This window comes from Oncorhynchus clarkii, chromosome 12 (assembly GCF_045791955.1).
Source record: "Oncorhynchus clarkii lewisi isolate Uvic-CL-2024 chromosome 12, UVic_Ocla_1.0, whole genome shotgun sequence".
NCBI classification, from domain to species: Eukaryota; Metazoa; Chordata; class Actinopteri; order Salmoniformes; family Salmonidae; genus Oncorhynchus; species Oncorhynchus clarkii.
This window is the reverse complement of record NC_092158.1, coordinates 82,678,645-82,702,760: the sequence shown is the minus strand read 5'-3', so window position 1 is coordinate 82,702,760 and position 24,116 is coordinate 82,678,645. Positions and strand designations below refer to the sequence as shown.

At 41.9% G+C, this 24,116-nt stretch overlaps 1 protein-coding gene across 1 annotated transcript; it reads left to right on the top strand.

Moving 5' to 3' along the window:
• The first annotated feature begins 1,263 nt into the window (after positions 1–1,263).
• LOC139421489 (uncharacterized) lies at positions 1,264–19,990 on the top strand. Its single transcript, XM_071172438.1, has 9 exons — positions 1,264–1,442; positions 7,301–7,499; positions 7,705–7,740; positions 7,835–7,888; positions 8,088–8,321; positions 10,879–10,985; positions 11,104–11,269; positions 11,369–11,447; positions 16,423–19,990. The coding sequence occupies exons 1-9, from the start codon at positions 1,369–1,371 to the stop codon at positions 16,569–16,571; spliced, it is 1,098 nt and encodes a 365-aa protein (XP_071028539.1). The 5' UTR covers positions 1,264–1,368; the 3' UTR covers positions 16,572–19,990.
• Positions 19,991–24,116: the final 4,126 nt, after the last annotated feature.

The following is a 24,116-nucleotide window of genomic DNA, read 5'->3' as shown; positions in this document are numbered from 1 at the left end:
ATACCTCTCTGTTTTTAGAATATTGGTTCCGAAATAATATTCTATTGGTGATCCAACTGGTAAATGCAGAGGGTCTTTTACTCAGTTATAAAGAATTCTTATCACTTTACAAGGTCCCTGTAACACCTAAAGATTTTGCAATTGTTTTAGATGCCATTCCCTCAGGTGTTGCTATGTTATTCAGGAACGTGTCAAGACCTGACCCTCAGAGCCTACCTTCTATTGACCATGTTGACTCATCAGTAGGAAAGATTTGTTTCTCTTTTGGTCCATTCAACAACAGAGCGATACGAACCTTGTTTCAGCAGGATGATGTATACCTTATGTCATGCCTTATTGGAATGGATTTATTGATAATATCTGTTGGAAAAAAGTTTGGATGTTGCCACACACATACCTACTTGTTAACAAAATTAAGGAAGTTTCCTTTAAAATTATTCATAAATATTATCCTGCCAACCACTATATGAAGAAGTTTAAGGAAAACATCAACTCAAATTGCTCCTTTTGTAATGACCACCCAGAAACAGTTTTGCATCTTTTTTGGCATTGTATGCATGTACGAAAACTGTGGGAAGACATCAGTAGGTTTATAATTGAACACATTTATGAAGATTTTACACTATTGTGGAGAGATGTACTGTTTGGATTCTTTACATACAATAGAAATAAGCGGAAACATTTTTATGTAATTCATTTCATTATTCTTTTGGCCAAATTTCATATACACAAATGTAAATTTACAAACAGAAAACCACATTTTCGTACCCTACAAAAAGAAATTGAACTGTATTTTAAGACGGTTAAATGCTCTACTAACAAAAAAGCTGTTAGAATTGTAAGTATATGCATGTCCCTTAAGGTCCTTGTGCAATTGTAATGTGATATTGTACCCCCTAGCTCGATTGTCTATTGTTTGTAATCTATGTATGCTTGTGTTCCCTCATGTGCTTTATGTATTGATTTGTTGTTAATAAAATAAAAAATAAAAAATAAAAAAAGAGGCTTGCAAAAGGCTGGGTCAAAGACAGTACAGTATGTGCGCAGATAGAACAATGAGCCAGATATTTCAGGAGATGCATACATTTGAAGCATCCGGTTAGCGTTTCAACTCATTACCAAATATGGTGATGAAAGGAAGCCCAGTGGCGGGCTGTGGGATCTTTTTATTTTAATAAAAAAAAAATTAAAAAACGTTTTCATCCCGCACAGTAGGTGGCGGCAATACAGCGTTTTGGAAGTAGTGCTTCGTAAAACCCCAACAAAGAAGAATTCTCACTGAAATATAATTGGCAACACCTCAGAGAGTGGTTAGCTAGTTAGTAGTCCTGCGTGGTTAATATTTGTTCCTGTCACACAGCGACAAGAATGCCAACACTGTCACTGTGTTCAGCATACAACTGCAAAAACCGCAGCCCCAAAGCTGGTGTGGGATTTTTTAGGTAAGTATTAGTCTACTGTTAAAACTACCCCGAGAGCCACGTTTGATGCCTAGCTAACTAAATTACTACGGCAGCTAGCTTAGGCAAACGCATGCTAAAGTTCTAACCAGCTGTTGTAGCTCGTGAAACAGAAAGCTCCGATTCACAATGTCTGCAAGCGTTATAATATGATTAAATGAACAGTATATAATAACCGCAGTTAACCCCCGAATATCGTAAAGTAAAAACAAGTTAGGTCTCTGACGGAAGGTCCCTAGGATGAGTGATATATCTAGTATCATATGACGGTAGAGAGCAAGGTGCACCCTTTGTTTTTACCAATAGTCGAACCAAAGATTTGTATAACTAACCCAAGATGGACCAAAGCCTGTCGTTTCCAATGTGGGTAACTTAATCATAGTAGGCAGAACAAGCAAGGAGGGGGGCAGAGCCAAACACGAGCGAGTGAAATTCTGTTGGCACGTTCTAGCATTTATTTGCATATTTATTTTAGGGAACGCCTACTCTGACCTGTGCAATAACTCAATTCGCCCTTGCACCCCAAAATAATGCCATTTTTATCAACTTTGGCGAAGGGTAAAGTCTAGAAAATGTAGTCGACTCTGTTTGACAGATTTTTTTTTTTTTTGATGACAAAATTTGCCTAATGTCTGACAAAAGCCATATATATATATATATATATATATTACACACATACATGTTAGGCAGATGTTATTGTGGGTGTAACAAAATGCTTGGGTTTCTAGCTTCAACAGTGCAGTAATATCCAACATCACCATATTTTCTAGCGAGTGGAAACGCCAACCGGATGCTTCACATTTATACATTCTGTGAAATATCTGTCTCGTTCTGTGGTAGAACTCTACTCTTAACAGAGCCGAAAAGAAAAGGAGGCAATATGCTGTTTTCTGGTGCTCAGCTGGTGTAGGACTGTTGTAAAAGTGCAATGCCGGTGATTGCGTGTAAGCAAAACAATGTTTGCATTCCCGTCCAGGAGGTTCTTGCCATAATATGAAGATTACACACACTGCATAGGGACTCCAGTTGCCGAATCGCCCAACATTTCTATTAGTTACGTCTAACTACTATGCTATATTTGACCAATTTACAAGGGTACTTTTCAAACCCTTCACATCCAGGTGAAATGGAGATGTAAAACGACAATGTGAAGTCACTGACCCCCCCCACCATCCATGCTACATTCAATAGAATTTCAGTTTACCACTGATCAGATTTTATTGGGATATTTCAATACCTTCCTATCCATATGATCTACAGACAAAGGGTGGTGGTTTCCTTCAATTCTCTTATCAAAGTTAAACTTTGTTGTTCCTCCCCTTTGATAGCCCTATTTGGTAAAATACCAAGTCCATATTATGGCAAGAACTGCTCAAATAAGCAAAGAGAAAAAAACAGTCCATTACTTTAAGACATTGAAGGTGAGTCAATCTGGACAACTTGAAGAACTTTGAAAGTTTATTATAGTGCAGTCGCAAAAACCATCAAGCTCCATGATGAAACTGGCTCTCATGTGGATTGCCACAGGAAAGGAAGAGTTAGTTACCTCTGCTGCAGAGGATATGTTTATTAGAGTTCCCAGTTCCTCAGATTGCAGCCCAAATAAATGCTTCAGAGTTCAAGTAACATGCACATCTCAACATCAACTGTTCAGAGGAGACTGCGAGAATCAGGCCTTCATGGTTGAATTGCTGCAAAGAACCCATTACTAAAGGACACCAATAATAATAAGATGCTTGCTTGGGCCAAGAAACACGAGCAATAGACATTAGACAGGTGGAAATGCAAATTTGAGATTTTTGGTTCCCAACCAGCATGTCTTTGTGAGATGCAGAGTAGGTGAAAGGAAGATCTCCTTGTGTGGTTCCCATTGTGAAGCGTGTGGGGGTGCTCTGCTGGTGACACTTGTCAGGGATTTATTTAGAATTCAAGGCACACTTAACCAGCATGGCTACCACAGCATTCAGGTTTGCACTTAGTGGGACTATCATTTGTCTTTCAACAGAACAATGACCAAACACACCTCCAGGCTGTGTAAGGGCTATTTTACCAAGAAGGAGAGTGAGTGAGTGAGTGCTGCATCAGATGACCTGGCCTCCACAATCACCTGAACCCAATTGAGGTGGTTTGGGATAAGTTGGACTCCGTTCAGTTACTGGCCCAACGCTACCTGCCGCCCCAAAGGGTGGCTACTTTGAATATTTTTTTATTTGTTTAACACTTTTATTTTTTTTGGTTGCTACATGATATGTGTTATTTCATAGTTTTGATGTCTTCGCTATTACCCTAGAAAGTAGTAAAAATAAAGAAACCCATGAATGAGTAGGTGTCCAAACTTTTGACTGGTACTGTAAGTCTCTGACCTTCCTCGTTGTCCATAGTAGGCTACACCACTTAGAATTGCTTCTTTTATTTTTTATTTCACAGATTTTACATGAATAGTTCCCATGATGGGTCTAATTTTCAATAGCTCACTTTCCATATGCACTACAGACCTACAGACCATTGCGGTGGCTTTGTTGCCTCTTATCAAAGGTACACCTTTTTATTTTCAAAATTCCTCGCCTTTGATTTTCTACAGACACACTGTACTCTACACTTAGCCTTTTTATAAGATGATTTATGAGATTGGAGAACACGTTGGGAGGAGTCTTAGACCTTGTCTCCATACAGAATCTTTCTAGATACTTTATTCTTAATTCTGTGCATATGGAGTAGAGGTCGACCGAGTATGATTTTTCAAAGCCGATACCGATTATTGGAGGACCAAAAAAAGCCGATACCGATTAATCAGCCAATTTTTATTTATTTGTAATAATGACAATTACAACAATACTGAATGAACACTTATTTTAACTTTATAATACATTATTAAAATCAATTTAGGCTCAAATAAATAATGAATCATGTTCAATTTGGTTTAAATAATGCAAAAACAAAGTGTTGGAGAAGAAATTAAAAGTGCAATATGTGCCATGTAAAAAAGCTGACGTTTAAGTTCCTTGCTCAGAACATATGAAAGCTGGTGGTTCCTTTTAACATGAGTCTTCAATATTCCCAGGTAAGATGTTTTAGGTTGTAGTTATTATAGGACTATTTCTCTCTATACCATTTGTATTTATTATACCTTTTACTATTGGATGTTCTTATAGGCACTTTAGTATTGCCAGTGTAACAGTATTAGCTTCCTCGCCCCTACCTGGGCTCGAACCAGGAACACATCGACAACATCCACCCTCGAAGCATCGTTACCCATCGCTCCACAAAAGTCGCGAACCCTTGCAGAGCAAGGGGAACAACTACTCCCAAGTCTGAGTGAGTGACCTTTGAAAAGCTATTTGCGCGCACCCCGCTAACTAGCTAGCCATTTCACATCGGTTACACCAGCCTAATCTCGGTAGTTGATAGGCTTGAAGTCATAAACAGTGCAATACTTGAAGCATTGCGAAGAGCTGCTGGCAAACACACGAAAGTGCTGTTTGACTGAATGCTTACGAGCCTGCAGCTGCCTACCACCGCTCAGTCAAACTGCTCTATCAAATATCAAATCATAGACTTAATTATAACATAACACACATAAATAAGAGGCTTAGGTCATTAATATGGTAATCCGGAAACTATCATTTAGAAAATAAAAAGTTTATTCTTTCAGTGAAATACGGAACCGTTCCTTATTTTATCTAACGGGTGGCATCCATAAGTCTATATATTCCTGTTACATTGCACAACCTTCAATGTTGTGTCATAATTACGTAAACTTCTGGCAAATTAGTTCGCAACGAGCCAGGCGGCCCAAACTGTTGCATATACCCTGACTGCGTGCAATGACGGCTAACACTAATTTCTTAACCAAAGATGCAGGTTTAAAAATAAATACTTCCTGGCATTGATGTTTATGGTTAGGTACATTCGTGCAACGATTGTGCTTTTTTCGCAAATAAGCTTTTGTTAAATCATCCCCCGTTTGGCGAAGTTGGCTGTCTTTTGTTAGGAAGAAATAGTCTTCACAGTTCTCAACGAGCCAGGCGGCCCAAACTGCTGCATATACCCTGACTCTGTTGCACAGAACGCAAGAGAAGTGACAAGAGAAGTGACACAATTTCCCTAGTTAAAAGAAATTAATGTTAGCAGGCAATATTAACTAAATATGCAGGTTTAAAAATATATACTTGTGTATTGATTTTAAGAAAGGCGTCAGATGTTTATGGTTAGGTACATATTGGTGCAACAACAGCGCTTTTTTTTCTTGAATGCGCTTGTTAAATCACCCGTTTGGCGAAGTAGGCTATGATTCAATGATAAATTAACAGGCACCGCATCGATTATATGCAACACAGGACAAGCTCGATAAACTAGTAATATCAACCATGTAGAGTTAAGATTTATTTTTTTAATAAGATACGTTTAATGCTAGCTAGCACCTTACCGTGGCTCCTTGCTGCACTCGCATAACAGGCTGCCACGCAGTCTCCTCGTAGAGTGCAATTTAATCGGCCATGATCGGTGTCCAAAAATGCTGATTACCGATTGTTATGAAAACTTGAAATTGGCCCTAATTAATCGGCCATTCCGATTTAATTGGTCGACTTCTAATATGGCGTGCCATAGGGTTCGTGCCATAGGGTTCAAGCCATAGGGTTCAAGTCCGGAGACTGAGATGGCCATTGCAAAATATTGATTTGTGGTCAAATTACAATTTATTTGTGGATTTTGATCTGTGCTTGGGGTTCCGGATTAAGCGAGTAGTATGTCAAGAAGCAGTGCGTAGGGGAGTTGCAGCGATGAGACAAGACTGTAACTACCAATTAGGATACCACGAAATTGGGGAGAAAAAAATAGTAGATCTGTATGTGAAATAACCACATTTGTAATAAGATAAATATTTGTAGTAAAACAAAGGGGAGGAATAATAATAAAAAAAATTATAAGACAGGTCAAAGAACCCACCACACTTGTCTTTAGAGATCTATAGCTCATATGGACAGTGAGCTATTGAAAATTAGACCTACCAGAGGAAATATTCATGTAAAATCAGTGAAATGGAACATTTAAATTTCCCTCCTATGGAGGAGAGATCAGTGACCTATTATTAAGTGGTTTTAGATGTGTATGTCATGTGGACTGGAAGCTATTGAAAATGTTTTCTTTATGTGGATTAATAGAGGTCAGGGAACACCACACTTGACTATCGATCTCTAGCATGTGGATTGGAAGCCATTAAACATTAATTATTTGTATGTTTGAGCTCATTTTTAAATAAAATACGTTAAATCATATATATATATATATGGCTGTACCTTGGCCTCTATCGTCATCTGATTCTAAATATGTCATCCTAGGACCTTCCGTCAAATAGGTATTGATGAGAGAACTCTGAATGTATTAACCAATATCCAAAGGGAAAACAAATTGAGTTGTTGTAGACTTTCGACCTGTGCGTGCCGGTAAGGAGTGATTTACATTGGAGGTGCTTTTTTGGTTGCTTGTACATTTTTATTTAGAACTTTTTTGGAAGTACACACCGGCCGTAACGGGATTAAATGAAGAAAGTTGCTCAGCAAAACTCTTTGATGATAAACTAATGTATATTGACATAACGCTTGTAGAGTTTGAATCTGAGCTTTCTGAGTGTTAGAGGTCTGGTTCAGCTAGCTAGTACAAATGGTTTGCAGGAGAATTTAGCTAGCTGAAGTCAGCTAGTTTGATAGTTGTACGAAAACTCTGCGCTTTGGCAATGCTGTTCTCTTAGAAATCTGTTGCATAAACCATTCATGGATTTACTCTTCATTTGATAGCTGTAATTGTGATGCCAATTTGACGTATGAATGTTTTGGTAACAGATTCCCCAAAAATGATCCTGAAAGACGCAAACAATGGATTATTAATATGAAGTGTAAAGGGTGGAATCCGCAACAAAACCACCGTGTGTGCTCTGTTCACTTTGAAGACAAGTATATTTGCGGGAGGGACATACGTCAACGCCTCACGCCAGACGCAGTCCCGACTATATTCGACTATCCAAAAAACTTTCAAAAGAAGGTACTTTTTAATACAACCTCTGACTTTTTCCTCATTGGTTGCTCAACTCGGCCTTGATGTACTACGCAAACTGAGGTTCAATTGGCACATGTTCATTGGCGCTGAGTTGAGCAACGCTATTGCTTTGCCAGATGTACAGGGATTATTTCCTGGAGTTTTGCTCGAAGCAGACTTTTTCATATTTTCACCATATTGATCTTTACAGAGTATTACCTGGGCAGTCAAAGATGTTTCCCCGAAGGTAAGTTGTTTACTCGCAAGAACAACCAAAAGCTTATGCTATATGCCAGTAATTTATGCACAAAAAAAAAATCAATGAAACACTTCATTTTCAGGTGGCATGTGAGAACATGGAGTTCCAACTTCCACCCCTCAAGCACATAATAGAGGTAATGAAGGATGTGTAAACATTCAGTCTCTAATACAGGGTTAGGGATAGAGCCTCCAAGTTGATCATTGATTCATTGGCATGTCTTTTTCTAATGCGATTGTGACAGTCAACCTCTGGATCTAAAAGGAAAGGTCTGAGGAACATGTTTATAAGTGTCATTAAAACAGTACTATACATTGTCTCCCATTCTTACCCAGATCAAAGACGCATGGGAGTGGCTGGTTATAGACATCAGAGGGCCACTACCCTTGACATTGAACGGACACCAGTACGTTCTGAGCTTGACAGACTTCTACTCCAAATGGGTGGAGGCCTTCCCCCTGAGAGGTTGTAGCTCTACTGAGGTAGCACAACATGTAGCAGAAGTCATCTCTCACTTTGGCTTCCCTTTTGGAATCCTTGTTCGACTGAAGAAGAACTTTACCAGTAAGGTGAGAGATATTTTGTCACATCATGCTTTTGTATATACACTGCTCAAAAAAATAAAGGGAACACTTAAACAACACAATGTAACTCCAAGTCAATCACACTTCTGGGAAATCAAACTGTCCACTTAGGAAGTAACACTGATTGACAATAAATTGCAAATGAAATAGAAAACAGGTGGAAATTATAGGCAATTAGCAAGACACCCCCAATAAAGGAGTGGTTCTGCAGGTGGTGACCAGACCACTTCTCAGTTCCTATGCTTCCTGGCTGATGTTTTGGTCACTTTTGAATGCTGGCGGTGCTTTCACTCTAGTAGACTACGTCTCATGCTACCACAACCCACACAAATGGCTCAGGTAGTGCAGCTCATCCAGGATGGGACCTCAATGCGAGCTGTGGCAAGAAGGTTTGCTGTGTCTGTCAGCGTAGTGTCCAGAGCATGGAGGCGCTACCAGGAGACGTGGAGGAGGCCGTAGGAGGGCAACAACCCAGCAGCAGGACCGCTACCTCCGCCTTTGTGCAAGGAGGAGCAGGAGGAGCACTGCCAGAGCCCTGCAAAATGACCTCCAGCGGGCCACTTGTGCATGTGTCTGCTCAAACGGTCAGAAACAGACTCCATGAGGGTGGTATGAGGGCCCGACGTCCACAGGTGGGGGTTGTGCTTACAGCCCAACACCGTGCAGGACGTTTGGCATTTGCCAGAGAACACCAAGAGTGGCAAATTCACCACTGGCGCCCTGTGCTCTTCACAGATGAAAGCAGGTTCACACTGAGCACATGTGACAGAGTCTGGAGACGCCGTGGAGAACGTTCTGCTGCCTGCAACATCCTCCAGCATGACCGGTTTGGCAGTGGGTCAGTCATGGTGTGGGGTGGCATTTCTTTGGGGGGCCGCACAGCCCTCCATGTGCTCGCCAGAGGTAGCCTGACTGCCATTAGGTACCGAGATGAGATCCTCAGACCCCTTGTGAGACCATATGCTGGTGCGGTTGGCCCTGGGTTCCTCCTAATGCAAGACAATGCTAGACCTCATGTGGCTGGAGTGTGTCAGCAGTTCCTGCAAGAGGGAGGCATTGATGCTATGGACTGGCCCGCCCGTTCCCCAGACCTGAATCCAATTGAGCACATCTGGGACATCGTGTCTCGCTCCATCCACCAACGCCACGTTGTACCACAGACTGTCCAGGAGTTGGCGGATGCTTTAGTCCAGGTCTGGGAGGAGATCCCTCAGGAGACCATCTGCCACCTCATCAGGAGTATGCCCAGGCGTTGTAGGGAGGTCATACAGACACGTGGAGGCCACACACACTACTGAGCCTCATTTTGACTTGTTTTAAGGACATTACATCAAAGTTGGATCAGCCTGTAGTGTGGTTTTCCAGTTCAATTTTGAGTGTGACTCCAAATCCAGACCTCCATGGGCTGATAAATTTGATTTCCATTGATCATTTTTGTGTGATTTTGTTGTCAGCACATTCAACTATGTAAAGAAAAAAGTATTTAATAAGAATATTTCATTCATTCAGATCTAGGATGTGTTATTTTAGTGTTCCCTTTATTTCTTTGAGCAGTGTATATAGTGTAGGTATGTGGACACCCCTTCAAATTAGTGGATTTGGCTATTTCGGGCATTCCCGTTGCTGACAGGTGTGTAAAATCGAACACACAAACATGGCCTTACTGAAGAGCTCAGTGACTTTCAATGTGGCATCTTATCTTACCTTTCCAACATCAGTTCATCAAATTTCTCCCCCGCTAGAGCTGCCCCGATCAACTGCTAGTGCTGTTATTGTGGAGTTACTGCCTTTGGAAGCAACATCAGCACAAGAACTGTTTGTCAGGAGCTTCATGACAAACAGTTTGAGATGCATTGGGGCATTGGCACTATGCCCCAATGCATAGTGCCAACTGTGAAGTTTGGTGATGGAGGAGGAATAATGGTCTTGGCCTGTTTTTTATTATTTATTTTTTATGGTTCTGGCTCGGTCCCTTAGTTTCGGAAGGGAAATCTTATTGCTACAGCATACAATGACGTTCTGTACGATTCTGTGCTTCCAACTTCGTGGCAACAGTTTGGGGAAGGCCCTTTCCTGTTTCAGCATGACAATGCCCTCATGCACAAAGCAAGGTCCATACATAAATGTTTTTTTGAGATCAGTGCAAAGAACTTGACTAGCCTGCACAGAGCCCTGACCTCAAACCCATCAAACACATTTGGAACGCAGATTGCAAGCCAGGCATAATCGCCCAACATCTGTCCATGACTTCACTACTGTTCTTGTGGCTGAATGGAAGCCAATTCCTGCAGAAATGTTCCAACATTAGTCCAAAGCCTTCCCAGGAGAGTGGAGGCTGTTATAGCAGCAAAGGGGGACCAACTCCATATTAATGCCCATGATTTTGGAAGGAAATGTTTGACGAGCTGGTGTCTACATACTGTTGGTCATGTAGTGTACCTTGCAGAAGTACAACTTTGATGTTGTATATGCGGTAGAGGTCAATAGGTCAGAAGTGGTTCATTAAACAACCATGAGCTGTTTCCATTTATTTGTGTTTCAGATCAACGTTGCTTTGAAGAGTCTTCTGAAGCTGAGTGGGTTCTCTCTCTTATACCGTCATCGGCAAGTTGGATCACTGGATCTGACCACACAGACCCTGATCAGCAGGTTTGTGTTTTAGACACTTCTTTCTATGACTTGGCTAGTTAAAAAAGGTCAAATTATATATATTTTTAAATATGGTGTTTAATTTCATATTTGACCATGGTGACCTTAATACCAACAGGATGGTGTCTGATCTTGTGAATGACCATCCATACAACTGGGATGTCTGCCTCCCTGCAAAGGTGTTCAGCCTGTGTTTCAAGGAGCACCCCAAGACCAAGCAGAGACCTTTCTCTCTGCTGTGCTGCAAAGGACCACAGCCGGTCACCACCCCTAGGGATCTGTCTGTAAGTTTACTTTTTAGTTATAGCTGAACTCTTATCATAATGGATTGCATTTCAATTGAATGGGTGTGTTTCTGCCTGTCCTTTTTATATTTCCTACAGTTCAGTCCTGCAGAGCTCAGAGAGAGTTCCTTTGCAATCCAGTCAAATCAAGAGGGTGGGCATGACACTGATCCGCAAGGTGAGTGCAATTCCTGTACCATAGCAGGGATTTTTATGCCATTGTAATACTTTATCGGGTCACTTAAGTCCAAACGGTAAGAAATGTATTTATACAGTGCCAGTCAAAAGTTTGGACACCTACTCATTCAAGGGTTTTTATTTATTTTTATTTCCTACATTGTAGAATAATAGTGAAGACATTAAAATGATGAAATAAAACATATGGAGTCATGTAGTAACCAAAGAAGTGTTAAACAAATCAAAATACATGTCACTGACAGTGTTACCAGCAAAGCACCCCACACCATCACACCTCCTCCATGCTTCACATTGGGAACCACACATGCAGATATCATCCATTCACCTACTCTGCGTCTCACAGACATGGTGGTTGGAAAATAAAATCTCCAATTTGGACACATCAAACCAAAGGACCGATTTCCACCGGTCTAATGTCCATTGCTCGTGTTTTTTGGCCCAAGCAAGTCTCTTCTTATTGGTGTCCTTTTAGTAGTAGTTTCTCCGCAGCAATTCGACCTTGAGGTCCTGCTTAACGCAGTCTCCTCTGAACAGTTGATGTTGAGATGTGTCTGTTACTTGAACTCTGAAGCATTTATTTGGGCTGCAATTTCTGAGGCTGGTAACACTTAATGAACTTATCCTCTGCAGCAGAGGTAACTTTGGGTCTTCCTTTCCTGTGGCGGTCCTCATGACAGCCAGTTTCATCATAGAGCTTGATGGTTTTTGCGACTGCACTTGAAGAAACTTTCAAAGTTCTTGACATTTTACAGATTGACTGACCTTCGTGTCTTAAAGTAATGATGGACTGTCGTTTCTCTTAGCTTATTTGAGTTGTTCTTGTCATAAAATGGACTTTGTATTTTACAGAATCTTCTGTTTACCACCCCTAAAACTGATTGGCTCAAACTCATTAAGAAGGAAATTCCACAAATTACATTTTAACAAGGCACACCTGTTAATTGAAATGAATTCCAGGTGACTACCTCATGAAGCTGGTTGAGAAAATGCCAAGATTGTGCAAAGCTGTCATCAAGGCAAAGGGTGGATACAAAATTATATTTTGATTTGCTTAACACTTTTTGTTGGTTACTACATGATTCCATGTGTTATTTCATAGTTTTGATGTCTTCACTATTACTCTAGAAAGTAGTAAAAATAAAGAAAAACCCTTGAATGAGTAGGTGTGTCCAAACCTTTGACTGGTACAATGTGTGTGTGTATATATATATATATATATATATATATATATATATATATATATATATATATATATATATATATATATATATATATATATATATATATATATATTATTTTTATTTTTTTAAGAAATATCTACATTGCCAAGATAGGGCCTTTTTAAAATTATTTTTAACACAGATTTTTTGTGTGTTTGAAAACGTTTTCTGTTTTAACTTTAACGACTCTAAAACCAGATTCAAAGAATGTAGAAAATATTATTTATATAAACTCAGCAAAAAAAGAAAGGTCCCTTTTTCAGGAACCTGTCTTTCAAAGAATTTGTGAAAATCTAAAACTTCACAGATATTAATTGTGAAGGGTTTAAACACTGTTTCCCATGCTTGTTCAGTGAAACCGTTCCACAGGTGCATGTTCATTAAGACACTAACAGCTTACAGATGGTAGGCAATTAAGGTCGCAGTTATGAAATCTTCGGACACTGAAGAGGCCTTTCTACTAACTCTGAGAGACACCCAAATAAATACAGTGCCTTGCGAAAGTATTCGGGCCCCCTTGAACTTTGCGACCTTTTGCCATATTTCAGGCTTCAAACATAAAGATATAAAACTGTATTTTTTCGTGAAGAATCAACAACAAGTGGGACACAATCATGAAGTGGAACGACATTTATTGGATATTTCAAACTTTTTTAACAAATCAAAAACTGAAAAATTGGGCGTGCAAAATGATTCAGCCCCTTTACTTTCAGTGCAGCAAACTCTCTCCAGAAGTTCAGTGAGGATCTCTGAATGATCCAATGTTGACCTAAATGACTAATGATGATAAATACAATCCACCTGTGTGTAATCAAGTCTCCATATAAATGCACCTGCACTGTGATAGTCTCAGAGGTCCGTTAAAAGCGCAGAGAGCATCATGAAGAACAAGGAACACACCAGGCAGGTCCGAGATACTGTTGTGAAGAAGTTTAAAGCCGGATTTGGATACAAAAAGACTTCCCAAGCTTTAAACATCCCAAGGAGCACTGTGCAAGCAATAATATTGAAATGGAAGGAGTATCAGACCACTGCAAAAATAAACCTGGCCGTCCCTGGCCGTCCCTCTAAACTTTCAGCTCATACAAGGAGAAGACTGATCAGAGATGCAGCCACGAAGCCCATGATCACTCTGGATGAACTGCAGAGATCTACAGCTGAGGTGGGAGACTCTGTCCATAGGACAACAATCAGTCGTATATTGCACAAATCTGGCCTTTATTGAAGAGTGGCAAGAAGAAAGCCATTTCTTAAAGATATCCATAAAAAGTGTCGTTTAAAGTTTGCCACAAGCCACCTTGGAGACACACCAAACATGTGGAAGAAGGTGCTCTGGTCAGATGAAACCAAAATTGAACTTTTTGGCAACAATGCAAAACGTTATGTTTGGCGTAAAAGCAACACAGCTCATCACCCTGAACACACCATCCCCACTGTCAAACATGGTGGTGGCAGCATCATGGTTTGGGCCTGCTTTTCTTCAGCAGGGACAGGGAAGATGGTTCAAATTGATGGGAAGATGGATGGAGCCAAATACAGGACCATTCTGGAAGAAAACCTGATGGAGTCTGCAAAAGACCTGAGACTGGGACGGAGATTTGTCTTCCAACAAGACAATGATCCAAAACATAAAGCAAAATCTACAATGAAATGGTTCAAAAATAAACATATCCAGGTGTTAGAATGGCCAAGTCAAAGTCCAGACCTGAATCCAATCGAGAATCTGTGGAAAGAACTGAAAACTGCTGTTCACAAATGCTCTCCATCCAACCTCACTGAGCTCGAGCTGTTTTGCAAGGAGGAATGGGAAAAAAATTCAGTCTCTCGATGTTTAAAATTGATAGAGACATACCCCAAGCGACTTACAGCTGTAATCGCAGCAAAAGGTGGCGCTACAAAGTATTAACTTAAGGGGGCTGAATAATTTTGCACGCCCAATTTTTCAGTTTTTGATTTTGTTTGAAATATCCAATAAATGTCGTTCCACTTCATGATTGTGTCCCACTTGTTGTTGATTCTTCACAAAAAATACAGTTTTATATCTTTATGTTTGAAGCCTGAAATGTGGCAAAAGGTCGCAAAGTTCAAGGGGGCCGAATACTTTCGCAAGGCACTGTATGCCCAGGGTCCCTGCTCATCTGAGTGAACGTGCCTTAGGCATGCTGCAAGGAGGCATGAGGACTGTAGATGTGGCCAGGGCAATAAGTTGCAATGTCCGTACTGTGAGACACCTAGGATAGCACTACAGGGAGACAGGATGGACAGCTGATCGTCCTCGCAGTGGCAGATCACGTGTAACAACACCTGCACAGGACCGGTACATCCGAACATCACACCTGCGGGACAGGTACAGGATGGCAACAACTGCCTGAGTTACACCAGGAACGCACAATCCCTCCATCAGGGTTCAGACTGTCCGCAATAGGCTGAGAGGCTGGACTGAGGGCTTTTGTAGGCAGGGGGCTGTTGTAAGGCAAGTCCTCACCAGACATCACCAGCAACAACGTCGCCTAAGGGGACAAACCCACCGTCGCTGGACCAGACAGGACTGGCAAAAAGTGCTCTTCACTGACGAGTCGTTGTTTTGTGTCTCCAGGGGCGATGGTCGGATTTGCTTTTATCGTTGAAGGAATGAGCGTTACACCAAGGCCTGTACTCTGGAGAGGGATTGATTTGGAGGTGGAGGGTCCGTCATGGTCTGGGGTCGGTGTGTCACAGCATCATCGGACTGAGCTTTTTGTCATTGCAGGCAACGCTGTGCGTTCCAGGGAAGACATCCTCCCCCCTCATGTGGTACCCTTCCTGCAGGCTCATCCTGACATGACCCTCCGGCATGACAATGCCACCAGCCATACTGCTCGTTCTGTGTGTGATTTCCTGCAAGACGGGAATGTCAGTGTTCTGCCATGGCCAGCGAATAGCCCGGCTCTCAATCCCATTGAGCATGTCTGGGACCTATTGGATCGGAGGGTGAGGGCTAGGGCCATTCCCCGTAATAATATCTGGGAACTTGCGGTGTCCTTGGTGGAGGAGTGGGGTAACATCTCACAGCAAGAACTGGCAAATCTGGTGCAGTACATGAGGAGGAGATGCACTGCAGTACTTAATGCAGCTGGTGGCCACACCAGCTACTGACTGTTACTTTTGATTTGACACTATTCAGGGACACATTCCATTTCTGTTAATCACATGTCTGTGGAACTTGTTCAGTTTCTCAGTCGTTGAATCTTGTTAATACAAATGTTTACATATGTTAAGTTTGCTGAAAATAAACTTGGTTGATAGTGAGAACGTTTCTTTATTTTTTTAGTTTATATGTTTATATATTTTTGAACTAATGGGAGAATTGAAAATGCCCAAATCAATTAATTTAGCACTGCATTAGCCATGGCTAAATTCTTTAGGATTGCAGGAAATTGATTTATATGCCTTTAAAAATGCCACTAAGCGCCTTTTGATCCAGAATTCTTGCGTCGGTAGAATAGGTAGAATGGTATGATTCCCAGCCAAGGTTGAGTTTGTGCCGTTCCCAGCTATCCCTTCAGTTCACTAGCTACAGTTTTACCTCTACAGACTTTTCGAAAGATGTTTGTGAATAACTTGGTCTCAACATATCTTTTGAATTAAGTGAATACTTAGTGTATTACATAGCGTGTTAACTGTTCTACATTTTATTGTAATTGTTACGTTGCAATTTGTTGGTCATATTGCGTTTATGTGCATTTGTTATTACAGGCATGGTTGGCATTGAATCTGGGAAGGAAACGGCTGGAAAGAGCACAGTTACAAGGGTCTCATTTTTTAGGAGCAACACAGAGAGTAACACAGACGGAAACCCCAACAGTGAACCATCCTCTGAAGATCATCATGCCATGGAAACCTGAATCATTTATTGGATCAGTGCTCTATCAGTCATGTTGCCATATTTTTTGGGGAATAGGTTATTTGGGTTTTCTAAGGTGTGATCATTTTGTTGAAAAAGACTTTGGTTCAATGTTTGGCTGGTGCACTGTTTCAAGATTGTTAGCAGAGACATCAGTGTGGGTCAGGAATTTATGTACCACCTGCATAAATTCAATAAGCCAAAACATCATGCATAGATGATTGATTAATGATAAGGTGATCCCTAAAAGCAATTGCTTTATTTTGAAATCAAATTGTATTTGTCAAGTGCTGAATTCAACAGGTGTAGGGTGTACTGTTAAATGCTTACTTAAGAAAGGAAACGGTAACAATAAAGTAACAACAACCAGGATCTATACAAGGGGGAACAGTACGGAGTTCAATGTGTAGGGTACGTGGTAGTTGAGGTAATATGTAGGGGTAAAAATGACTAGGCAATAAGGATAGATCATTAACAGAGTGGCAGTTGTGGTGTGTGTGTGTGTGTTGGAGTGTCAGTGTAGTATGTGTCAATGTGTGGGTAGAGTCCAGTGAGTGCATAGAGCCAGTGCAAAAAAGGGGGGTCAATGTAAATCTTTGGGGTAGCAATTTGATTAGCTGTTCAGCAGTCTTATGGTTTGGGGGTAGAAGCTGTTAAGTTGCTTTTTGGTCCCAGGCTTGTCGCTCCGGTCACGCTTGCCACGCGGTAGCAGAGGGAAGTCTATGACTTGGGTGGCTGAAGTCTTTGACCATTTTTAAGGCCTTCCTCTTACATCGTCTGGTGTAGAGGTTCTGTGTAGCAGGGATCTTGGCCCCAGTGATGTACTGGGCTGTACACACTACCCTCTGTAGCGCCTTGTGGTCGGATGCCAAGTAGTTGCCATACCAAGAGCTGATGCAGCCAGTCAAGATGCTCTCAATGGTGCAGCTGTAGGACTTTTTAAAGATCTGAGCGCCCATGCCAAGCCTCCTGCGGGGGGGGAGAGGCGTTATCATGCTCTCTTCACAACTGCGATGTCTTTGGATCGTGATAGGTCTTTAGTGATGTGTACAACGAAGAACTAGTAGCTCTCGACCTGCTCCTCTAGATGTGAATGGGGGTGTGCTCAGCCCACTGTTTCCTGTAGTCCACTATCATCTAATTTTGTCTTGCTGGCGTTGAGGGAGAGGTTTTCCTGGCACCACACTGCCAGGTCTCTGACCTTCCTGTAGGCTGTCTCATCATCGGTGTTCAGACCTTACTTGATCTTGATTACAAAGGACATGAAGACAAATGCATTTCTAGCTATTTTAATCATATGTTCCATACTAAGCACTCTTGAGGCCATACTATAATTCCAGTTGGGGGCATGGGAGCTGCCATGCTGGTGGGAGCATGGTCACTGATGTCTGACATGGGTAAATCCATTTGAATTTAATCACTTTTTAACAGCAACTCTTTTGATTTGAACAAAACCTCACATATGCATACTGAACCAAAATATAAATGCAACATACAACAATTTCAAAGATTTTACTGAGTTACAGTTCATATAAGGACATCAATCCATTTTTAAATAAATTACTTAGGCCCTAATCTATGAATTTCACTCCACTTGACTGGGCAGGGGTGCAGCCATGGGTCAGAATGAATTTTTACCCACAAAAGGCCTTTATTACAGACATACTGTTTACACATGGTCTACAGTTGTAAGGCCAGTTGGACGTAGTGCCAAAATATCTAAAACAACGTTAGGAGCAGCATATGGTAGAGTAATGTACTTTCAATTATCTGGAAACCGCTCTGGTGGACATTCCTGCAGTCAAGCGTGCCAATTGCACGCTCCCTCAACTTGAGACATCTGTGGCATTGTGTTGTATGACAAAATTGCAAACAATTCTAGGATATTGTATTTCAGCTCATGAAAAATGGGACCAAAACTTTACATGTTGCATTTTCATATTTTTGTTCAGTGTATTATTTAACGTGTACACTTTGGGTCAACTTTGATCTCCTTGGCATTCAGGTCCAAAAAGTAACTTTCTTACTACTTATTCCATGATCAAACATGTAGGAAAGTTTTTGTTTAAATCAAAAGGGATGCTTTAAAAAAGGGATTGACTTCAAATATTTTTACCCACTTGCAAATATTTCTCTCATGGCTCTCATCAAAGGCTGGAATACGAACCACATGGAATTGAGTTATTTGTTAAATGCAAAGACTTGTATGCTTTATAATGTATTTATTATGGGTGTTTCTTGTTATTGTGGAGCATGCAGGTGGAGTTTTAACCAAATGTACAATTTAAGAAATATTCTCAAAACAAGGGAAGTTTAAAAACCCAGCAAAAAGCTACAATAAACAAACCCATGCCATGGCCAACACAATAGTTAAAACATGTATGGAATTGTTGAGAGTACTATATTGTTGAGTACTTTATAAAGGCAGTGTCTGTCTGCTTGTTATTGAACTGCCCATTTTTATATATATATATATATATATATATATATATTTTGCCTCCTTTTGTAAGCTTGTTTTGTGTGGGGAGTAGGGTTACGGATGAAGCTGCTGTGGGTGCCGGTATTGTCTGGAACGTCACTTGGGAAACATGGCACAAAGCACTGTCCAGGGCAGTTCAGGACTGGACCAGTCCACCACTACTGGTGCCACAGACATTCGGTACTACAGACAGCTGGCGCTTCGGTGAATAGCTGCATCTGTGCATGATTGGAAGTGGCGTTTTTAGTTTTGGCCTGCCCTGCTGTGTTTTGGAGGTAGCTGTTATACATGCTCTTCTTGGTTGTACTGAGGGGCAGCAGGGCAGGTTTTTGCAGGCTGCAGAGGCTCTGTGGCTTGTGGGCATGGGTGAGGGAGCTGAATGCCCTGGAGGAGCACTGACACATCCTGAGTCTTCTACCTGCTGTTGTGCCACTGCACTCAGGTGTTCTGGTTCACTTCATACAACTGCAGTGTGCTATTTGTCACCACCCGTCTGATCTTCTTGTAGTCCCGCGGAATGAGGGTCCACCTTGTCCGAGCTGCCTGCCCCATCTTCTGAGGACATGGGTAGACACAGTCAGGTGAACACGGTCTCTACCTGATAAGGGAATTTGTTTAAAGTAATGACTAAAGGATTCCACCCTGAAATCATTGAAATGTGTTAGTAGTCATAATTCCATAATATGTGTGACTAGATCATTGTGTTGCTGTGAGAGTTGAGAGAACAAAGAACAACAGGAAAGAGGCTCCTTCCAAGGTCCCTCTTATCTGGGGAGGAAAGGAACGGAGAGAAACTGCCAAGGCGGGTAGAAAAGGGATAAACTGTGTGTGTGTGTGTGTGTGTGTGTGTGTAGGTGGGGGTGAGAGTTATAAAATGACATGTTTTTGCATTTTGGACTATAGAACATTCTCTGAATAAACCTTATGGACCTTTTGCAGAAGTTGAGTCTTTGCCTAATTATTATTATTAAACCCAGGTTCTTACAAACCTCGGGGATTGGTCAAAGCTTAAAGAATTGTTTAGCTATCATCATTGGAATTGAACATTCTCGTGACAATACCACATGGCAGCGGTCAGCCCACTGGGCAGATTAACCCCCGCTTCCCCGAGTCCATCTGCTTGTGATCTCCACTCCAGGGATACAGGTATTGTTTTTTTGTGACCGGATGCAATCAATCACCAGCCTGTCTTGGTGAGGGACAGCATAAACTAGCTGGTTCTTGTCACGCTGGCTCAGCTACTTCCACAAGGATTTTATAGTGAAAGCTGGCTGGTTTGACCGAGTGGGGCCAGAAGAACTATGTGGCTCTACCAGGTACTCTGCCAGCTTGTCATTGTTGGCCATGCCAGTGAAGCCATCCTGATCCGCAGCCTGTAATTACATAAGTTTTAAGTGCTGTGATAAAATGTTAATCATGTCTTCAACCCGGTTTAACAACACAACCCCTGAAATGGTGAACTAGCATTTCCAACTACCTCACCAGGGACTTCTGTAGTGTCACCAGGGATGGACTCAAGCATCTCTGCTGTGATGTCATCAGATACTATCTCCGGGATATCAGAGAGCCGCAGAGCACCAACAGTTCATCCTCTGTTCCATCCCTGAAGTCCTCATCTTCTTCGAGTGATGTGCTCCAGCATCTTATTGGCTGCCTCTGAATGCATATTCTGGAGGGGCTGGCCGGTCTGGTTTTACAGGTACTGAATACCTATGAGTTCTCCTGGAAGGAAATGTATATTTAGAACATTCAAAACTTTACATAAGGCACAAATAATTTGTTCCACTGGCTGTCCTTTGAGGAGGTAGAGCTGGAAATTGAGTTTGTTGGGCACTGGTTCCTATACGTAAACTCTTTAATATAAGTATCCACACAAAAACTCAATCTGAATGTGGTTATAATAATGTCAATGTAATTAACATTTTATTAGACAAAACTGGGATAAATCTGTTCAGATGAAGATGGAAGGACTCCAGATATGTGCCGCTTCTGGCACACACATTTTGACATGAGGCGAAGTTGAGAAGAAGTGGATCTACAGTAGACCGCTGTGAGTCTTTCTGGGTAGGTCTCTAAACGCTTTCCACACCTGGATTGTGCAACATTTGCCTATTTATTATTTTCAAAATTCTTCTAGCTCTCAAATTGTTTTTTGAACATTGCTAGACAACCATTTTCAGGTCTTGCCCTAGAATTTCAAGTAGATTTTTAAGTAAACTAACTTGGCCACTCACCGTCTTCTTGGTAAGCAACTCTAGTGTAGATTTGGCCTTGTGTTTTAGGTTATTGTCCTGCTGAAATGTGAATTCATCTCCCAGTGTCTGGTGGAAAGTAGGTTGAACCAGGTCCTCTAGAATTTTGCCAGTGCTTAGCTCTATTTGCTTTTTTTTTTTTTTGTTGCGAAATAGGAAGCCCATTCCAGATGTAATTTTGGATTGGATATGCTTAAAGTGAGTCTGGCAGTAGGGTTTACAGTCTAACCAGACACCTAGAATATGTGGACAACTACAAATAACTAAGTCCGAACCGTCCAGAGCCGTGATGCTGGACGGGCAGGCAGGTGCGGGCAGCGATCGGTTGAAGAGCATGCCTTTAGTTTTACTTGCATTTAAGAGCAGTTGGAGGCCACGGAAGGAGAGTTGTATGGCATTGAAACTCATCTGGAGGTTAGTTAACACAGTGTCCAAAGAAGGGCCATAAGTATACAGAATGGTGCGTAGAAGTGGATCAGAGAATCACCAGCAGCAAGAGTGACATCATTGATGTATACAGAGAAAAGAGTCGGCCTGAGAATTGAGCCCTGTGGCATCCCCAAAGAGACTGCCAGAGGTCCGGACCACAGGCCCTCCGATTTGACACACTGAATTCCGTCTGAGAAGTAGTTGGTGAACCAGGCGAGGCAGTCATTTGAGAAACCAAGGCTGTTGAGTCTGCCGATAAGAATCTGGTGATTGACAGAGTCGAAAGCCTTGGCCAGATCGATAAATACAGCTGCACAGTATTGTCTCTTATCGATTGCAGTTATGATATCGTTAGGACCTTGAGCGTGCCTGAGGTGCACCTATGACCTGCTCGGAAACCAGATTGCATAGCGGAGAAGGTACGGTGGGTTTCGAAATGATCGGTGATCTGTTTGTTAACTTGTCTTTCAAAGACCTTAGAAAGCCAGGGTAGGATAGATGTAGGTCTGTAACAGTTTGGGTCTAGATTGTCTCCCCCTTTGAAGAGGGGGATGACCGCGGCAGCTTTCCAATCTTTGGGGATCTCAGACGATACGAAAGAGGTTGAACAGGCTAGTAATAGGGGTTGCAACAATTGTGGCGGATAATTGTAGAAAGAGAGGGTCCAGATTGTCTAGCCCAGCTGATTTGTATGCGTCCAGATTTTGCAGCTCTTTCAGAACATCAGCTATCAGGATTTGGGTGAAGGAGAAATGGGGAGGCTTGGGCAAGTTGCTGTGGGGGGTGCAGAGCTGTTGACAGGGGTAGGGGTAGCCAGATGGAAAGCATGGCCAGCAGTAGAAAAATGCTTATTGAAATTCTCAATTAATGTGGATTTATCGGTGGTGACAGTGTTTCCTAACCTCAGTGAGCTGGGCAGCTGGGAGGAGGTGCTGTTATTCTCCATGGACTTTACAGTGTCCCAGAACTTTTTGGAGTCTGTGCTACAGGATGCAAATTTCTGTTTGAAAAAGCTAGCCTTTGCTTTCCTAACTGCCGGTGTATATAGGTTCCTAACTTCCCTGAAAAGTTACATATCGCGGGGGCTATTCGATGCTAATGTAGTATGCCACGGGATGTTTTTGTGTTGGTCGAGGGCAGTCAGGTCTGGAGTGAACCAAGGGCTATATCTGTTCCTGGTTCTAAATGTTTTGAATGGGGCAATCTTATTTCAGATGGTAAGGAAAGCACTTTTTAAAGAATAACCAGGCATCCTCTACTCACGGAATGAGGTCAATATCCTTACAGGATACCCAGGCCAGGTCGATTAGAAAGGCCTGCTCGCTGAAGTGTTTTAGGGAGAGTTTGACAGTGATGAGGGATGGTGACCGCAGACCCATTACGGACGCAGGCAATGAGGCAGTGATCGCCGAGATCCTGTTTGAAGACAGCAGAGGTATATTTAGAAGGAAGGTTGGTCAGGATGATATCTATGAGGGTGCCCGTGTTTACAGATTTGGGGTTGCACCTGGTAGGTTCATTGATCATTTGTGTGCGATTGAGGGCATCTAGCTTAGATTGTAGGATGGCCAGGGTGTTAAGCATGTCCCAGTTTAGGTCACCTAACAGTATGAACTGAATATGGATGGGGGGCAATCAATTCACACATGGTGTCCAGGGCACAGCTGGGGGCTGAGGGTGGTCTATAACAAGCGGCAACGGTGAGAGACTTGTTTCTGGAAAGGTGGATTTTTAAAAGTAGAAGCTCAAATTGTTTGGGTACAGACCTGGATAGCATGACAGAACTCTGCAGGCTATCTCTGCAGTAGATTGCAACTCCGCCCCCTTTGGCAGTTCTATCTTGTCCAAATATTTTATAGTTAGGGATGGAAATTACAGTTTTTTTGGTGGCCTTCCTAAGCCAGGATTCAGACATGGCTTGGACATCCGGGTTGGCAGAGTATGCTAAAGCAGTGAATAAAACAAACTTAGGGAGGAGGCTTCTAATGTTAACATGCATGAAACCAAGACTTTTACCATTGCAGAAGTCCACAAATGAGAGCGCCTGGGGAACGGGAATGGAACGAGGTGCTGCAGGGCCTGGATTAACATCTACATCAACAGAGGAGGAGTAGGATAAGAGTACGGCTAAAGGCTATAAGAACTGGTTGTCTAATGCGTTCGGAACAGAGAGTAAAAGGAGCAGGTTTCTGGGCACGGAAGAATAGATTGAAGGCATAATGTACAGAAAAGGGTATGGTAGGATGTGAATACAGTGGAGGTAAACCAAGACATTGAGTGACGATGAGAAAGATGTCTCTAGAAACACCATTTAAACCAGGTAAGGTCACTGCATGTGTGGGAGGTGGAACAAAAGGGCTAGCTCAGGCATATTGAGCAGGGTTGG

Coding starts and splice junctions, on each gene's coding strand:
- LOC139421489 (XM_071172438.1), top strand. CDS start 1,369: ATGCCAACACTGTCACTGTGTTCAGCATACAACTGCAAAAACCGCAGC. Junction 1,443..7,300: donor GCTGGTGTGGGATTTTTTAG/GTAAGTATTAGT, acceptor TTTTGGTAACAG/ATTCCCCAAAAATGATCCTG. Junction 8,322..10,878: donor AGAAGAACTTTACCAGTAAG/GTGAGAGATATT, acceptor TTTGTGTTTCAG/ATCAACGTTGCTTTGAAGAG.